The sequence below is a fragment of the Chelonoidis abingdonii genome, chromosome 26 (genome assembly GCF_003597395.2).
Source record: "Chelonoidis abingdonii isolate Lonesome George chromosome 26, CheloAbing_2.0, whole genome shotgun sequence".
In the NCBI taxonomy this organism is placed as follows: Eukaryota; Metazoa; Chordata; order Testudines; family Testudinidae; genus Chelonoidis; species Chelonoidis abingdonii.
In genome coordinates this window covers 4,301,060-4,318,890 of record NC_133794.1, presented here as the reverse complement: position 1 = coordinate 4,318,890, position 17,831 = coordinate 4,301,060, and the positions used below count along the sequence as shown (strand labels likewise).

Below are 17,831 nucleotides of genomic sequence, written 5' to 3'. Positions count from 1 at the left end.
GTCCTGCGCATCAGCAGCGTGGAGGGTCCAGATCCCAACTTCCCCAAAGGCTGGCAGGATCTGCCCGTGCGAGAGCCGGGGAGGATCTGTGTGGGAAGCACGAGAGTGGAGAAATTCAGCACAACTCGGCAGCCACCCCTTTGACCTTTCTGCTTCGCTGTTGCTCAGCCAACCCTCCACCCCCCCTTTACCTTGCAGCAGCCAATTGAGCCAGGCCAGTGGGGCACGAATAGATAATAACCTGCACGCTGAGGTCATATCTATACGTCCAGCGGCAGAGCTGCGGCGGTGCAGCACATCTGGTGACGATGCCCTGTGCCAATAGGAGAGAGCATAAACCTACCTCTACGAGCGGCAGAAACGCAGCCCCCTGCCCCCCGCCGACAGAGCGCTGTGCACACAAGTGCTTGTGTCGCTCGGAGGTGGACTAGGCTGCAGTGTAGACATAGCTCCAGGTTCCAGAGGGTGAAGGGGGATATAAAAGATAAAGGCCCTTCTGCTTCAGGGCATGAGCCACTCACCGGCTGACTGACGGGGCCGGCAAAGGATCTTCTCCTGGGGCAGGTTATTGCATTGGCCCTCCCCCCACAGGGTTATAAGGAGCCAAGCCCCGATTCTGGGAAAGTCACCTCCTTTTCCAACGGGTAAGTAACCCTGTCTGTGGGCGCTTCCACCCGACAGCGCAGACGCCCGCAGTCACGCAGCTCTCACTAGCGAAGCCCAGAGGCTCCCGGCAGCACCACACACTATGCTCTCCCCGACGAGGTCAGCTCAGTTCCAAACTTCTCCAGACCCAGTGCTCTCCCCTCATCTTCCCTTGCTGGACCCCCCCCACCCCAGTTTCCCCACCCCACCGTCCCTCACCCCCCACCCTTTTTTTTTCAACACCAGCTGTTTATTTTCCGTAACACGGTGTAACTCATGCTCTGCAGGCCCTGCTGGTTTTCTCTCTTGCTCGCTTGCTCGCTCGCTTTTAACCCTTTCCTCTCTTTCTTTCAAAGCGTGTGAGTAATTTTTAGAAGTTTTCTGCTACTTTTTAAAAACCCCAAAACTTACAAAAACTCCATTTCTCATTTCTCTTCTCACTTTTTTCCCCCTTCTTTCGTTGTTTTCTCTTTTGGTTTCTTTTCTTCTCCTCCGTTGGTCTCTCGATCCCCCTCTTCCCGTCCTCCCTTCCGTGGCTGTTGCTTTTTCTTCTCCCCCTCCATTATTCCCCCCCTTTTTTGGTTCCTTCACCCTCAAATCCCCGGCCTTCTTTTCTCATCCTTGTCTCTGTCTCACCTTCCCTGCCCCTCCCAACCCCCCTTCCCTTTCTGTCTCTTCTTGGTTAATTTTCCTTGTATATTTTCTTTTTGATTTCCTTTGTTTCAATTTTCATGTAGGGTAGTAGTTCCGTAAGTGGCAGTCCAGTCCTTTCAACATCCGGCACCAGTACCCCAAGGCGAGGACGCCGCCAGCTCCCACAGACCCCTTCTACGCCCCGGCCACATGTCTCCTATTCCCCTGTGGTCCGTAAGGTCATCAGTACAGGCCCTCAGCAGCAGCCGCAGTCAGTGCATCACCCCAGCAGGATATCCACCCCTGTGCCGAGACGATACCCCTTGCTCCCCGCCGAGCCCCAGGTGGCGGAGCGGCCCGGCAGATCACCTGCCATGGAGAGACACACGGTCCCACCGCGGAACGATTCACCCCGAGCCTACCGCCACCCCAGCAGCCGGTGGTCGGCGCCCCATGTCTCCGAGCCGCACCCAGGACCCCGTCGTGGCGGTTATTACTGGAGTCCGGACTGCGCCGCGCCCCCCAGCGAGGACGCCTTCTCCTACAAGACCACACACATCAGCAGCTCAGGGCGTTCGCCCAGGACTTCCCGGGCGGGTGGCGGCTCTTCACCCTCCAGGCCTGGGCGGCGACTTCCTAATGGATATTACCACTCCCATGGAGCAGCCAAGCCACGCTCGCGCCATGGACTGCATGAACCCTCTAGCGAAACTGACGAAGATGACTGCTGCTAACCTGGAGGCGGTTTGACACACACATGCACACTCGCAACACACACACACTGGACAGAGACGACATTACCAGATGAGGGGGGAGGGGGGAGGCAAAGCACATGGAAATCACAACAATCTGCCCTAGGGGAGGTGTCTGGAGAGAGAGTGCTCAAATTGCAGAGGGAAGTAACTTTGGTTGGAGGGGTTTCCTCGGGGTGGGGTGGGGGAGGATGAGGGGATCTAGGGACCAGAGCATGTTTATCTTTTACAGATCAAGTTGTGTGTGGTGGTTCGGGGGTGGAGGGGGGGAACCAACCAGTTCTTCAGAATCTAAAGAAGATTTGAAAATAAACTGGGAAAAGAGATTACAGTCCATGCAAGATGCCCTCAGGTAGCCTCTCCCACATGCAGCATCTGTCTGTGGCCCTGAGACAACAGCCGGTTTTCCTCCGGTGCTTGGCATGGCAGGGTGAGGAGGGGAGACGTGCTTGGGTGTGACCCTCCGCCCTCAACAAAGAAGTTTTAACAAAAATTCCACACCAGGAACAATAACAGCAACAAATCTCAAAAAAACAAAACAAAAATCAGTACAAAGGAGGGGTGGGGGGAAGACAGAAGTATTTTTTTCTGAACTTCTATTGATGAGTTTTATCATCTTGACTTACCTGGTTAACTTCAAAACAAGTAAAGTTTGTGACTTGCCATTTTGAAGGACACGCACGTGCACAACCCCGACACACACACACACACAAAGGAGTGCTTGCTGGTTATACCAAACCCTAATTATTACTGCCTGCAGAGATAAATAAACAGAAAACCCCTACACACACAAAAAGAGAAATAAATAACTAAACAGAAAGAAAAAAGACAAAAATAATAATTGGGGGGAGCATTTTTCTTCCAACATTGTGGTCCTGCTTGACACTAACAAAACAAAAAAAACCAAAAACATCAAAAGACAAAAAAAGTCCTTTGCTTCATTTCCTTTTTCCTACTTTGTTTGAGAAAAAAAATTAAAAGAAAAAAAAAACCTGTGGGATTGGGACTGTGAAATATTGCATGAGAAAACTAAAAAAAAAAAGTTAAAAGAAACATGAGAAAAAAACACACACAAAAACCCAAAAAAAATTAAAAAACGGAATTTTTGATTGAAATGTTCTTAGTTCTTGGTGTGAAATGCTCTGAGCGTTTGCTCTTTCCCTAGAAAATTCAGTGAAACAGCTCTTCATCCCCCCGGCTGAAGGGTCCGACTGGGGGGGTATCACCTCCAGATTGTTCAGCCACATCTCAGCTTTCAAACCAACAAAAAGCCTCTAGCTGTTACAGTGAAGAAAATCTTGAAAATCCGACCCCTAGTGTGAGACTGAGTCTGCTGAGAGCCTGAACCAATGGCTCAGAGCTGGGAACTGTCCTGCTTATTACGTAGGTGGTTGACTCAGATACCAACGGTGATACCTGAAATGTCAGTAGCGTTAACTCTTTCGCTGCCCATCAAATCCCTGAGTAAAGGTGCAGGAGGATCACGTTGGGACCATTGACACAATATGTTCTTATCAATATTGCAGGAGCCCAGTGGGCTGGGTGCTGTACATGATTGGGGAGGTGTGTTATGGTAGCACCTAGGAGCCCCAGTCATGGCCCAGAATGCCACTGTGCTCGGCTCTGTACAAACAATTCCTGGTTGCAGTCTTACCTAAGCTACTGTCACCTGCCTTGCGTGACTTCTGCTTTGGGCGAGGCCTTCAGTGGTACATTGGGTTCCCCTTGCCGCATGCGGGGCTCAGCATCCTAAGGTTTGGGAACAGCTGTTTAAAGGACGTCAGGAACGTTGTGCACAATGACACTGTGAACCGAGCCCCCAAGGCCGGGCTTCTTGCACAGCAATAGCAAGGTGAACAGAAGCTTTTCAAGAACAAACTAGCAGATAAGAGTTCTTGGCCTGGGTCCTCCTTTGGTTACTAACAAACCATCTATCCCTCCCTCCATTCACCTCCATGGGGAACTATCCACCCATCTCTATCTATCCATCACCTACAGATCTATCCATCCCTCTATATAAATCCATCCTCTACAGATTCATAGACTCTAGGACTGGAAGGGACCTCGTGAGGTCATCGAGTCCAGTCCCCTGCCCTCATGGCAGGACCAAATACTGTCAATCCACCCATCTCTCTCTCTCCACAGATCTAACCACCCATCTCTGTCTTTCCATCACAATACAGATCTAACCACCCATCGCTGTCAATGCTTCCCCTACAGATCTCTGCATCCATCTCTATCCATCCCCATACAGATCTCTCCACCCATGTCCATCTGTTCATCCCCTACAAATCTATCCACCCATCTCTATCTATCCATCCCCTACAGACCTCTCCACTGATCTCCATCTATCCATCCCCATACAGGTCTCTCCAACTATCACTGTCTTGCCATCCCCTACAGATCTCTCTATCAATATCTATCTATCTCAACCCATACACCCATCTCCATCTATCCATCCTGAACAGATCTGTTCAGCCATCTCCATTCATCCACTTCAGATCTGTTCACCCATCTCCATCCATCCATCCATCCCTATTGAGATCTATCCACCCGTCTCCATCTATCCATTCCCTGCAGAGCTATCCACCGATCTCTATCTGTTCATCCCCTACAAATCTATCCACTCATCTCCATCTGTCCATCCCCATAGAGATCTAGCCGACAATATCTATCTATCCATTCCCTACAGATCTATTCACCCATCTCCATCCTTTCATCCTCTGCAAATCTATTCACCCATGTCTATTCCATCCCTTACAGATCTCATCATCCATCTCCATCTATCCATCCCCTACAGATCTCTCCATCCATTGACGTCTGTCCATCCCCTACATGTTCACCCATTTTCATTTATTCATCTCCAACAGATCTCGCCATCCATCTCTATTTGTCCATCCAGCCCCATACAAATCTATACATCTATCTCTGTCCATCCCCTCCCCACACAGATGTATCTGTCTATGGATCTCTAGCAATATCCAACCATCCCTGTACGCACCTCTCTGGTGCTGGAGTCCCCAGTTTAGCAAACCACTCGATCAGCTGCTGAACTGCTTTGCCAAGGAGGACCTGACCCTGGGGTCTCGATTTCTCTGGCTTTCCAAGTTCTGCCCTTGCTCCACGGCACGTTCTCAGACTCTGTGCTGGACTTGCTGGCTGGGATTTCTGACTTGTGTTCTGCAGCAGGTCAGACTGAGTCTGTCCAGCTTTCATCTTTATGTGGTCAGCTGGTGTAAATCAGCAGGGACCCGATTTAAGTCAGTTCACATCGGTCTAAACATCAAATCTGGGGGAGGAAGCACCCCTGAGATTATGCCTGGTGGTGGCAGACCTGGTGCTTGGAACAAAACAGCATCATGAGTCACATCAGGAGCTGGACCCTGAGCGATCCACTTCGGCAACAGCCCCTACGAAACTACACAGAGTCCACCCAGTCCCGCCCTGGATGGGGTTAAAGGAGAAAGCCCTACAAGGTCCTATCCTGGCGGGCAGCGAGGAGAGAGCCAGTGCCAACCCGTCAGCCAGTGGAAATGGATGGAGCTCCACTGAAGAAGCCACTGGAGTCGACTGAATGATGCCTATTCCCACCAGCGGGTGGGCCAGCATAAGGGAGCACTGACCATATGACAGAGCATAAGGTGACCATCGTCGATTTAATGTTTCCTGACAACGATGATCACTGGAGAGCTGCTTAGTCCCCATGCACCTCCCTTCTCTGGCAAATCTAACTGTGCATCTGGTTTGCTTTGACCCAAGGGGCAGCGTCTGGCAGTTCCCAGCATGCTGGGTTCTGCCTCGCTCTGGCTCATTTGATTTGGTTGGGGACTGGTCCTGCTTTGAGCAGGGGGTTGGACTAGATCCCTCCTGAGGTCCATTCCAACCCTGATATTCTATGATTCCATGATTGACCCCTGCAGCCTGTGATCGCCAAGGCAGGTGGGTGTCCGCCCAGAACTACAGAGCCCAGCATGCCCTCTGGGGCACACCCTTCATCTCAAGGTTCAGCATTGCTCCATGCTGCCATGCTGAGGGCAGCTGCAACCTAATCCATGTTGTGCGGGATTTTTCAACTAGGTGCCTCTGCTCTGAGCCATCGAACTAATGCGTGGGGCTGGTGGCTGAGGGGTGGCAGCCACAGGCAGATCTTTGCGGAGCTGCTCAGAGGAAGGCAGCCAGCCCTACCAAGCCAGACTCATTGGCGTAAAGCTGGACTCACCTCTGACGATATTGGGACGTGTCTTTGCCCCAGATACCTTGGTCCATACCCTTAAAGAGCAACGCTCTGTTATCGCTGACTGCGGGCTCACGTCACTGTCCCATGAACTTCAGTGGATTTGCCCCAGTTTACATGAGAGGAGAATCCGGCTCAGTGACTTTGAAGGCTCTGCTGCAGTGTAAGCGACCATCTCCTGCTCAATGACCCCGGCGAACCAGCCTTGAAACCATGGTCAAGTATCAGAAGGGGGGAGGGGGTGCTGCTGAATTAGCTCCACAGGTTTTATGCCACGCGTCTCACTGGCGATTTGGACCCACAAACTGCAAAGGACTCTGCAGACTGAAGGGCAAGTTAAGCTGCATTGCAGGCATGGCTGGGCCATGAGGACGAAGATCCCGTTGGTTATTTAGCCCAGGGACGTGTTATGGCGGCTCAGAATTACAAACCTTTCACAGCGCTCGGGAATCTCCTGGATTCCAAGCCTGGGGCCAGCTCAGTGTCACCTCTGGGCGGATCCCTTCACCTCCATGGCTCTAAACTCGGCCTCGTCACAGGCGGCCTAATGACCGGGAAACTGGCACAATGTTCATGTTGCTGGCATAAAACACAAAGCAGGGATGGGGTGGGAGCTCCGTGATGAACTGCTCCTGCTGCCACTGAAGTAAAGGGCGAAGCTCCCGCTGCTTTTAGAGGGACAGGGGCTGGGCTCAGCCGTGAGCTGCACCATTGCAGCCACGGCTGCTTGATGCCAGCATGAGATGAGAGCTGAGCTGGGCAGCCCTGAGTGGCCAGGACATGCAGCCCCGAGCCAGGTCACGCAGGCATCTGGGGCTCACCTTGACCAGCAAGCCAGGGCTAAAGCGGGCAGCTTGCCTAATCTGCACTGGGTGGCTGACGTGGGGGTTGCTAATGGGTTAACACAGGGTTGGCTTTTCTGGCCCACATAGCCTGCTGGTGTTTGGGGTTAGAGCAAAGGGGGGTGGAGTCAGGATGTCTGGATCCTACTCCCAGCTAGTGGGGTCTAGTGGTTAGAGTGGAGCTGACGTGCCAGGAGCCAGGACTCCTGGGGTCTCTCCCCAGCTCTGGGAGGGGAGTGGTGTCCAGTGGTTAGAGCAGTGGGGCTGGAAGCCAGGACTCGTGGGGTCTCTCCCCAGCTCAGGAAGGGAGTGGGGGCTGGGGGGGGTTAGAGCCGTGGGGCTGGATGCCAGGACTTCTGGGGTCTCCCCTCAGCTCTGGGAGGGGTAGAGGGAGTTGCTGGAAGCCAGGACTCCGGGACAGCCTCGCTGGACAGCGTTAACCCTTGCCTTCGGGCCAACTTTTTAACTCCGCAGCTCAGTATGTGGTGGGGGGGGGGGCTCTTTCCAGCACTGCCATGACAGCAGCTGGCCTGGACCCCCACATGCAGATTCTGGCCTCGTTTAACGTGGGGGCAGCACCTCCGGCGGAGCAGCGCGCTGGAGCCGTGCACGGAGCCCATGGCTGATGGAACGGCAGCATCGCCGCCCGCGTGTGAATCCAGGGGCTGCCTCAGAACCCAGGCGTCCTGGCTCCGAGGTCATTGGGGGGGTGCTAGTCTCGTTTCCGCCGCTAGGTGGCGCTGTCTGCCCAGGTTCGCTCCAGTGACCGGCTGGCAGCTGCGGGCTCATCCGCCTCCCGCCCCCCGCCCACGGGGTTTGCGGGACTCAGGACAATGACGCCCCCCCCCGCCCGCCCCCCGCAGAACTTAGCGTCACTTCCAGTATAACCCGCCGCCTGAGGCTGGAGCAGCAACAGAGGAAGGGAGCCCAGGGCAGGGCGGGGCTGGCAGGGGGCTGCGGGTCGGGAGTGAGGGGCACCGGCAGAGCTGGGGGGGGTCCAGGGCAGGCTGGGGGGTAGGGGTGGGGAGTGAGGGGCACCGCAGAGCTGGGGCGGGGGGGGGGGTCCAGGGCAAGGCCTGGGGGGCTAGGGGTGGGGAGTGAGGGGCACCGGCAAGCTGGCGCGGGGGGGTCCCAGGGCAGGCTGGGGGGCGCTAGGGGGGGAGGGGCAACCGGCAGAGCGGGGCGGCGGGGGGGGGTCGCAGGCAGGCTGGGGGGCTAGGGTGGGGAGTGAGGGCACTCAACTGGAGGACGCGGGGGGGTCGCAAGGGCGGGCGGCTAGGGGGGGAGAGGGGAGCAGAGCTGCGGGGGGGGGGTCAGGGAGCTGGGAGGGGTGGAAAGCACCAGCAGGCGGGGGAGGGCGTAGAGGGCGGTAGGGAGTGAGGGACCCGCAGAGCTGGGGGGTAGGCGGGCTAGAAGGGGGCTGCGGGTCAGGAATGAGGTGCCGTAGTGGGGCCATCAGCAGGGACTCCCCGCTTTTATGGTGGCGCGGGAATGCTGTGCATTTGCACCCGCCTTTGGCACTGGAGGGCTCAAAGCACTTTTTTTAAGAGGCAGGGGGGGCGGTGAAGTAACGCACCAAAGGTTACACAGACACCTAGTGTCAGAGTCAGGGACAGAACCCGGTGTCCTGGCTCTGAGCCACCTCCAGCCTCTAACCACTTAGACCCCACTGTCCTCCCAGAGCCAGGGGTAGAAGAACCCAAGCATCCTGGCCCCAGCCCTCCCCCTCCCCATTCTCATCACAGCTCAGCCCCACCCCCACCCCCACCCCACCAAGCGCCGGGGTTCACACTCAGAACCCCAGAAGGAGGAAGTGGTGTCTCAGCTTTCCCTGGCACGCCCACACATGTCCTGAGGTGGGGAAACCCCCCCCCCCCCGGCATGGATACAGCCTGGCCATTGTGTTACTAGGCAGAAGCAACAGTTCCCTGCCCCCCAGCCCAGCACTGGGGAACCCCCCCCCCAGGAGAAACCAGGCCCCTTGGCAGACACACCCTGGTACAGGCGGCATCAGGGGTAAATCCTCCCACAGTGAGCTGGGTGTGAGGCAGATTGGGGGCACTGTGTGTGGGGGGGGGCACATCAGAGCCAGGATCTGGGGGAGCATATAGAGTACCAAGCCCCCCCCATTCCAAAAGGGGCTCACAGCGCAACATCCATACCACAGAGCCCCCGCATGGCTGTCCTGGAGCCTGCTACTGGGGTGCCAAGATCCCCCACAGAGCTCTGGGCAGACCTGGGGGGGGGGCACTAGGGGGGACTGTGACGTTAAGAGGGAGAGCACCCCTCTTCCCCCAAAACACACACACACACACACCCCAGAGTCTATTTTAACCACGTGTTTCTGGCGCTGCCTTCATTTCCTTTTGCCTGTCCTGCTCCGGTGCCAGGAACTCCCCCACACACACCTTCCGGGGAGCTGGGGCGGGGGCAGGGCAGGGCAGGGCCAAGGCTGCGTAGCTGGGCTGGCATGTGGGGAGTGGAGGGGGAGCAGGGCACTAAGCTGCCCCCCTCCCCTAGCCTCTCTCCAGCCCATGTCCCCACACCATGTAAGGCAGGGCCCAGCCGGCTCCACGCTGCCCTAGTTTCACCTCCTGCCACATGTCACTGCCTAGTGGTTGGAGCAGGGGACGCTGGGAGTCAGGACGCCTGGGTTCTGGCCCCGCCGTGCAGCACTCCTCATTCCCACGGGGCCAGGGCACAGACCGGAGCGGCTGGTTCAGTCACTGCCAGTTTCAGCCTGGGGCCCTGGGGCGGCGTTGCGCTGGGGTGCGTGGGAGTGTTCCCCCATTCCAGGGCGGGGAGCGCCTAGCTCTGACCTCGCCAGCCCACCCACACGGGGCCAGCTGCTCAACACACAGCAGCGAGGTAAATAGCCCCAACCCCACACGTAGCCAGAACCCAGGAGTTCTGCCTCCCAGCCGCCCCAGCCCCCTGCTGCTCTAACCCCTAGACACTACTCCCCTCAGAGATCCCAGAGTCCTGGCTCCCATCTCCACCCCATCAGTTTTGCTTTATTAGAGGTTGGGGAGATCCTGCACTTGGTCTCTGTATTGTCCCCCCAGGACTGTCCTGCTTTGAGCCAGGCCCTAGCTCGCTGGTCAATGACCCATGGAGCAAACCCCTCTGCCGGCCGATCCGGCCTCCCACCCCGCTGGCTCCAAAGGTTGTGGTGCTGGGCCAGGGGCCCATAGGCAGCCACCTGTGGGGCGGTGGGAGTGACTGGCCTAGGGAAGCCACAGGGTGTGTGTGTGGGGAGGTCATCAACAGACACCCCCACACACCTCCCCAGGCTGACGGCTGGACCCAGAAATGCTGCTCTGCTTCCAGTCCCCTTCCTCTAGCCTCCCCCCCTCCTGCCCCACTCCTCTCCCCGCCTGGGATGGAGCCCTGGCTCCTAGCCCCACTGCTCTAACCACTAGACCCCACTTCCCTCCCAGAGCTGGGATAGGACTCAGGAGTCCTGTCTACCAGCCCCTTCCCCTGCTGTGACCACAAGTCCCGCTGTGTGTGCCAGTTGATAACAGATGCCCTAGCAGCCCCCACATGGGTGTGCCCCCTCTCTACCTCCAAGCCCCACCAGCTCTGCAATGGCCTGGGCCCCTTCTCCTGCGAGGTTAATACAGAGAGGGGCTACCCCACCCCCCATTGTTCAAGCCCCCCCATCTCCCCCCCCCCGCTTGCTGCCCTTCCTGTCTGTACAGGCTGCGCCTGGAGGGGTTGGCTGGGCCGCAAGAGGAACAGGAAACAGGCAGCGGCCCTGGGGGGCGGGGAAGGCGGCTCCCTTCCCCTTGCGCCGTCCACTCCTTGCAAGGATAGAACCCAGGAGTCCTGACTCCCAGCCTCCACCCCCAATCACTAGACCCAGAGCCAGGTATAGAATCCAGGAGTCCTGGCTCCCAGCACCCCCAACCCCAAAAAAATAGTACCTGCCTCCCCCCAAACAGCCTCTCCCCTATATAACACTGTCCCACCTCCCCACATGTGCCCCTGCCCACCCCTCTATCCCCTACAGCATGTGCCTTCCATATGCTCCCCCATAAAATACCCTTCAAATCGCTGCACTGTGAGACCCACCTGGAGCCCCCTTTGCCCCCCCAGGAAATCCTTACAAAGCCCTTTGGGGCACACGCCTGTGGCCCCCGGGGCCCAGCCTGGCGCCACACCCGGCGTTGGAGCCACCTCACTCGGGCGGGGGCATGAGTGGCCGGGAGTGGCTCGCCGTTTTCCCAGGCCACCTCCCTGAGCCGCGGGCATGTGAGCTGAGCTTGTGGGGGGGGAGGTGGGGGAGGCTGCATGGGGCCAACCCCGGCTCTGTAATGCACCCCCTCCCTATGCCACCCCAGGAGAAGAGTCATCTCTCTACCTCCCCAGGGAAGAGAATCCCCACTGGCCTGGGACAGAATCCCCCACATGGGAGAAGGATCACACACCCCCAACTCCCGGGGGGGTGGGGGCAGACAGAGAGAGAGAGAGTGTGTGTGTGCGCGCACACCCACAAACAAACACACACACGTATGATTCAACAACATCAAAAAGCAATTTACACACACACCCCTGCTCCCACCGCACCCCTGCTCCAGCCAGAGAGAGAACCCAGGAGTCCTGGTCCCCACCCCCAAGTGGAAAGCTGTGTGAGCACGTGTAGTTAAATGCACAGGGCGTCTCAATCCAAGAGATTTTGTCTCCTCCCTGGTCCCCTCTGCTCCCTCCCCACGTTCCTGGGGTGTGCGGGGCTCCCACGTTCCCTGCACACCTCAGAGCATGGGCAGGGAGGGGCCAGACAGACACTGCAGGGACCCAGGCTAAGCAATTACAGGGCGCGCCTCAGACCCACTTAGCACCACCGGGAACCACCTCCCAGGTCTGGTGGTTAAAGCAGGTGATGTTGGGGGTCAGGACTCCTGCGGTCTGTGCCGGCGTGTAGGAAGGGAGTGGGGTCTAGTGAGTAGAGCAGGGGGGCTGGGAGTCAGGACTCCTGGGATCTAGCCACGCTCTAGGATAGGAGAGAGTCTAGTAGTTGCAGTGACTTGGTGGGTAAGCCACTCTGGCCCTCTGTGCTTCAGTTTCCCCACCTGTTGGAACAAAGAGTCCTGCATGGGGGGTGGAGGGGAACTGTGCAAGTCCCATCCCATGGAACCACACTCTGGAGGCTGCACTTCAAGGCTTGAAGCTCTCTGACTGTAAACTCTTTTGGGTCTCTAACCCTTAGCCCCCATTCCCCTCCCAGAGCTGGGGATAGAACCCAGGAGTCCTGGCTCCCAGCCCCCCCTGTTCTAACCCCCCAGCCCCCACTGCCCTCCCAGAGCTGGGGATAGAACCCAGGAGTTCTGGCTCCCAGCCCTCCCCCCCCCCGCTTTAATCACTGAACCCACACCCCTGCCCAGAGCTAGAGCACGACCCAGGCATCCTGGCGCCAGCCCCACTGCTCTAACCTCTACACCTCAGCTGCCTCCCAGGGGCCATTCTCGTGGGGCCCTGCCTAGTATTTGCACAGTGCTTGCAGCTTCAAGGCTGTGCCATAATAACCAGGATCAACAAAAACTACACCCTTCTTGGCCTGCCACTGGGCCATGTGCGCTCCCTGCCCCCACCAGGCTCCGTGTGTGCTCCCTCCCCGCTCCCCGGCTCATAGCACCCGGAGGAGTAGCCAGCTCCCGGAGAACACCGGAATACCTCGCCTGTGCCTGGCGAACGCAAAGTCAGGAATGGCCCATCCGCCCAGAATACCTGTGCTCTGATGGGCGGCCTGCTAGAAAGGATATATATCTCTAATACCACTGCGCCGGGGGCAGGAGGCTGGATTCTGCCCCAACCACCCCTTGTCGACTGGCTAAAGCAGCTGCATGGGGGAAAGAGGGCTTGGACTGCCAGTCAGCCTCACTTCCCTCCAGGCAGCCCCACAGCTCTATCTGTCCCACACCAGCTGCCTCCCCCATCGTCTCTCTGCCAGTCTGCTTCGCTGCTCATCCTCTCCTTTCCCTTCTGCCACAACCTCCTCTGAGCATGCACCCCCGGAGCTACCCTGCATTTCCCATCAGCAGGGGCTTGGCCGTCCTGAAAAGCGGGGGGCAGACCAGTCACTTGATCAGTGGGGAGGTCACTCATCTGATCATGGACATGCACACAGAAACTAGATGAAACCCCCCAAAATCTCTTGGACAGTTGTGACATCGCACCCACTTTTATTCTTATAATCCAGATGAAATCAAGGAACCAAAACCAGAGAAGATAAATGCAGGACTGCTCCCTGAGGGCCAGAAAAAATGAAATTTACTCCAAACTTACTCGAACCTGGCTGCTCGGCCCAGATCATGCATTTATCTACAGAGCCCCTGCAGCCAGGCCAGGAAACACAGAGAGGAGAGGACAGCTATTACATTCCCACCGTTCTGCACTGGCCACAGAAAGTGATTGTAAAACCATCAGAATTGCGCTGCTTTTCAACACATAGTTTTAAAATCAGCGTGAATTCCACGTTAGGAAGCTATTCATCACTCACGCCGCACACCGGATTTCACAGCAGCAGCTGGGAACAAAACTCAGATCCTCCTGCACCCAGGCCCCCTTCTTTGCTTGAGCTTCAAGGAAACTCCCATTCAGTGTTTGCACTACAGGGACTATGACACACCAATGAGAGTTCAGACTCAGCCAACCAGGGGGCTACATGACACAGTAGCCAGCTTTTTTAAGCTGGTTTTACAATATCAGCAAATGGGGGCTTTATCTGTGGTAACTTTTACAAAAATACACGATTGATGCTGTTAAAGGGTTGACAGCACACCCCAACCCCTGGCACTTTCAATTTCTTGGACTTCACCTATGGCAAAGAGAAGCAGGGCAGGGCAGGCGAGTCCAGCCTATGCTGTCACATGTTTTGTATGTGACCTGGGCAAGTAATTCAGCCTCTCTGTGCCTCAGTTCCCCTCTGTAACTGGGATAAGCCCTGCCTTGCCTACGGTGGAAGAAACTGACCTAGATGTGTTTTTACTTCACTTTGCACTAGTGCAAAACACAGCACCATCAGGCTTCAAAAGCACGTAGGGGCTGAGGCATCCACCACAATCTAGGCAACTGATTGGAAATACAGCCCAGCTGGATTACCTGGGTTCTCTCCCCAGCTCCACCAGTGAACTGAGGCAATCCACCCTCTACTCAGTGCCTCAGTTTTTCCCCTCCTTTCTGCCATTGTCTATGGTGAGGCGCTGGGCGCCATGTTTGTACAGTTCCCCACACAAACAGGGGCCCACCGGGGAATCGCTACAAAAAGAACACACGCAGACTTTACCCCTGGGTAGCTGCATCACGACACCATCTTAACTAAAACACTTTGTTTTTAACAGGGTGGAAGGTCAGGGCTGGATCAACAGAAAATCTCCTGAGGCCGGATGCACCGGCCACCACTGAGGAACTGATCCAGACACCCTGCAGCTGGGGCAAAGCAGTTCCAGAGAGGGGGCCAGCAAAGCGCTGAATCCTGGCCCGTAATCTGGGAAAAATACTAAGCCTGGCTCATTACCAGTCAACAATGCTGTTAAAGTCCGGCACAGCGCTGCCCCTCATTTGTGGTCCCGTCAGCGGCGGTCACCCAGGAACACAGGTTACATCTTTCAACGCCCGACAGTCAGCAATTGTGAACCCATCTCCGTTCTAGCAAGCAGCACTGTGTCTCAATCCCTCACCACGTTGCAGGACCCCAAGCAAGCGTCACCATGTCCAATCCCTTCACCACAGCTGCAGGACCCCCTGAGTGCCCCCCCCCCCATTTCTATAACAGCTTGATTATTTTGCAGGGGGATCATGGTCCATCTCACAGGCTTGGCAACCTGCTCCAGGATATGCTGCTAACCCGCCTCTCTCAGGCTGTGCCCAAGAAAGATCCATTTGATATCTCGCCTGATAATCCCCTCACAGCCCAGCTCGTAGGGTAACCCATGGAAGTCGTGTTCGTTGTTTCCAGGGACACGAACAAACCCCTCCCCCTTCAATAGTTTTAAACTGCCCCCCCCCCCCCCCAGCTGCCAGATTCCCATGTTTCTAAGTGAGCATTTCTAACCAGTTAGAAGTCTGCAGATCCTAGGCCATTTAAACCTCTCCTGTTGACACTCCCACCACAACCCAAGGGCACTGTTACACAACTTGATATGTCACCCTGCGTGGGGTCACCCAACAGGCCAGGGGGGCAGAGAGGGGAGATCACAAAGGGATAGAGAGGCCAAGACTCAGGGGGAGGGAGAAAAGGGGGGTGGAGGGTTGGCTGGACCAATGGAATGAATCAGACTCCTTCCATGGGGGATCCTCTATTGCATCCAGCGCCCGGGGCCTACTGGAATAAACAGGATTCACACCCAGCCTCAGTCAAGGGGTTAGGAGCCCATCTTGTTTTTGCTCAAGGCCTGAAATCAGCGGCTGCAGAGCCTGTCCCAGCCTGGAACAGGCCAAAGAAGCCTGCCACTAAGTTTAGCCAGGCCTTTAAAACACCCCCCCCCCCCATTTCTATGGCAAATTCAGAGTAACAACTTCACCAGATTCACAAATGGTTTTTATTTAACAAAAAAAATTCATGACACCACAGAGGAGGAAAGCCCAGTCCATGCCCCCCCACCCCCAGACAATACAAAATATGGAACTACACATATAAATTACAAGCATTCAAGACACATGGGTCACATTTAAAAAGAAATGTCTCAACTGTGTAGGGGGTTTTCCTGGTTATTTTAATCCATTCGCTAGTGTCCTCAGCAGGCAACTAGCAAATTCAGGAACCAAAGAATGATTTTTGTTCATGGGTCTAGGTAAAGCCATGACGACATCCACAAACACAGACTGATACGTCCCTCCTCCCCTCAGACTCTAAGGGAACTCGAGGGGTATTGGATTTGAAACAAGACAGTGGTGGGGAGGGGGGTAGATCTTAGACCCACTAGCCATGACAACAGAACCAGATGGCTGATTCTCAGAGTTTTACAGCGGGATTTGAGCACGGAATAATTTTCCTTTGAAAATTCCAGGGTGAAGGTGGGTGACCAGGATTTCTCCCCTTCTCTCTTCAGCAATTCAGACCAAATTTAATAATCACATAACACTGGTTAGTTCAAACAACAACTCAAAACTCTGAGTAAAAGAAACTTCCCTCCACCACTCCCAGACTGAAGAGGAAAAAAACCCTCCAGAGTCTGAGACTTTCCTAGTTTTAAAAAAGAAAACAAAAAAACCATCTTTGACTTGATTTTTAAGAGCAAGCAGCACAAGGCAGCCTCCTCTCGGTTCTCCTTTAGAGGGTTAAATGAGTCAGGCTGTCACACACCCCACCCACACCCTGAAAAACCAGCTCCACACACACACACAGATCTACAGGCGGTCTGAGCAGGAAATTCCCTGCTGCCCTTCTAGACGGGCTGTGATGCAATGCCTGGTCATATGAGCGGTGTGTCATAACTGGCAGGCCTGGCTGGAAGGGGGGAAGTTTCCTTAATGAATCCGGGGTTGAGCTTTTCGTCGGTGAAAGTAAAAAGGCCTCCTGGAAACACCGCACAAAACCCACTTTCTGAAGCAGCCCCCTGAGGAAAGCAGTCGGGCACCCATCCTCCCCCCACTCTCTGCGGGTGCTGGGGAACCAGCCTCCCTTTCTGGACTATTTCTCAGCACCATTCGCTCCCTCCGAAACCTCTTCAGGCCCCATCTGGCCGCCAGGTCTGCAGCCCCCTCTCTGCCATCACAAGGACACAGAACAACACAGTTTCAAGTTACAAAAAGCCCCACGCAACCCCCCCTCCATCCCCCCGAGGGCTGGGGTTGTGGAATAGCACCAGCGGATCCCGGGCCAGGCCCCAGCATTTCTCTGCACAAAAATAAACCATCTCTCGGCGAGGAGCGGGGAGGAAAACCCATCCCGAAGTTGTGCCAAAGTCCGTCCCCCCCCCGCCCCGCTCCCACACACACAAAGCGGCGGCGTCTCTCGGGCCCGTCGATCCTTTGGCCTCGCCTTCCCCTGGACCCAGCAGGGTGGGGAGGGGAAAGTCCGATCTTCCTTCCGCTGCCCTCTCCATCCAGTCACGGCCTTCACGTGTCTCTCTCCCGCCCCCGGGAGGCACGGCCGGCTCCCGCCCCCCCTCCGCCAGGGAGAGGGGGGCTGCGACCCACCTCCTGCCCCATAGCTCCCGCCAGGAGCCGGGCGAGCCGCTGCGCGCCGCGGGGCAGGTCACCCCGCCACGAGTCCCCCCAAAGCGGCGGGGACGGGGATTTAAAAGGCCACCACGGCTCGGACCAGTATGCTGAGCACCCCGTCCCCGGGCCGGCAGCCCGGCGTGGGCTCGGGGCCCTTGGCGGGGCCGCTCCGCAGCATCCCGGAGAAGCGGGTCTGCAGGACTTTGGCCAGGCTGGGGAAGGGGCCGTCCTGTCCCTGGGGCTGCCGCTCGCCCTCCTCCTCCTCCGCCTCCAGCCGGGCCTTCTTGGTGGGCACCAGTCCGGCCTCGGCGGCCCCCGGCTTGTCCAAACTGCTGCTCCTCCGTTTCCTGCTGGCTTTGCCCGGGGGTAGCAACGACCCCCCCCGCGCCGGCCGCTTACAGAACCCGGGCGCTGGAGTCGCCGGGGGCAAGTCCCCACTGCTGTCCTGCGTCTCCATGGGCTCCGGATCGCCTGCGCCCGGGGCGTTTCCACGGTCCGCGGGGGCTGCCCGCTCTTCCGGCGCCAGGGGGCCGGGGCAGGCGGCGGGCTGCAGCGGGG

General features: G+C 56.7%; 2 protein-coding genes across 2 annotated transcripts in view; one reads left to right on the top strand and one right to left on the bottom strand.

Moving 5' to 3' along the window:
• Positions 1 to 2,291, top strand: part of CACNA1A (calcium voltage-gated channel subunit alpha1 A) — a 148,377-nt gene extending 146,086 nt beyond the window's left edge. Inside the window, exon 47 of the mRNA XM_075061097.1 lies at positions 1,383 to 2,291. Coding sequence (XP_074917198.1) covers positions 1,383 to 2,012 — 630 coding nt within the window. The 3' untranslated portion in view covers positions 2,013 to 2,291. The remainder of the gene's footprint in view (positions 1 to 1,382) is intronic.
• A 14,018-nt stretch (positions 2,292 to 16,309) lies between these two features.
• IER2 (immediate early response 2) lies at positions 16,310 to 17,829 on the bottom strand (the record flags this gene model as incomplete). The annotated part of the gene is made up of 1 exon (XM_032768150.2): positions 16,310 to 17,829. A coding segment is annotated over one exon (480 nt), but the record flags the coding sequence as incomplete, so codon positions are not given.
• Between the last annotated feature and the right edge of the window lie 2 nt (positions 17,830 to 17,831).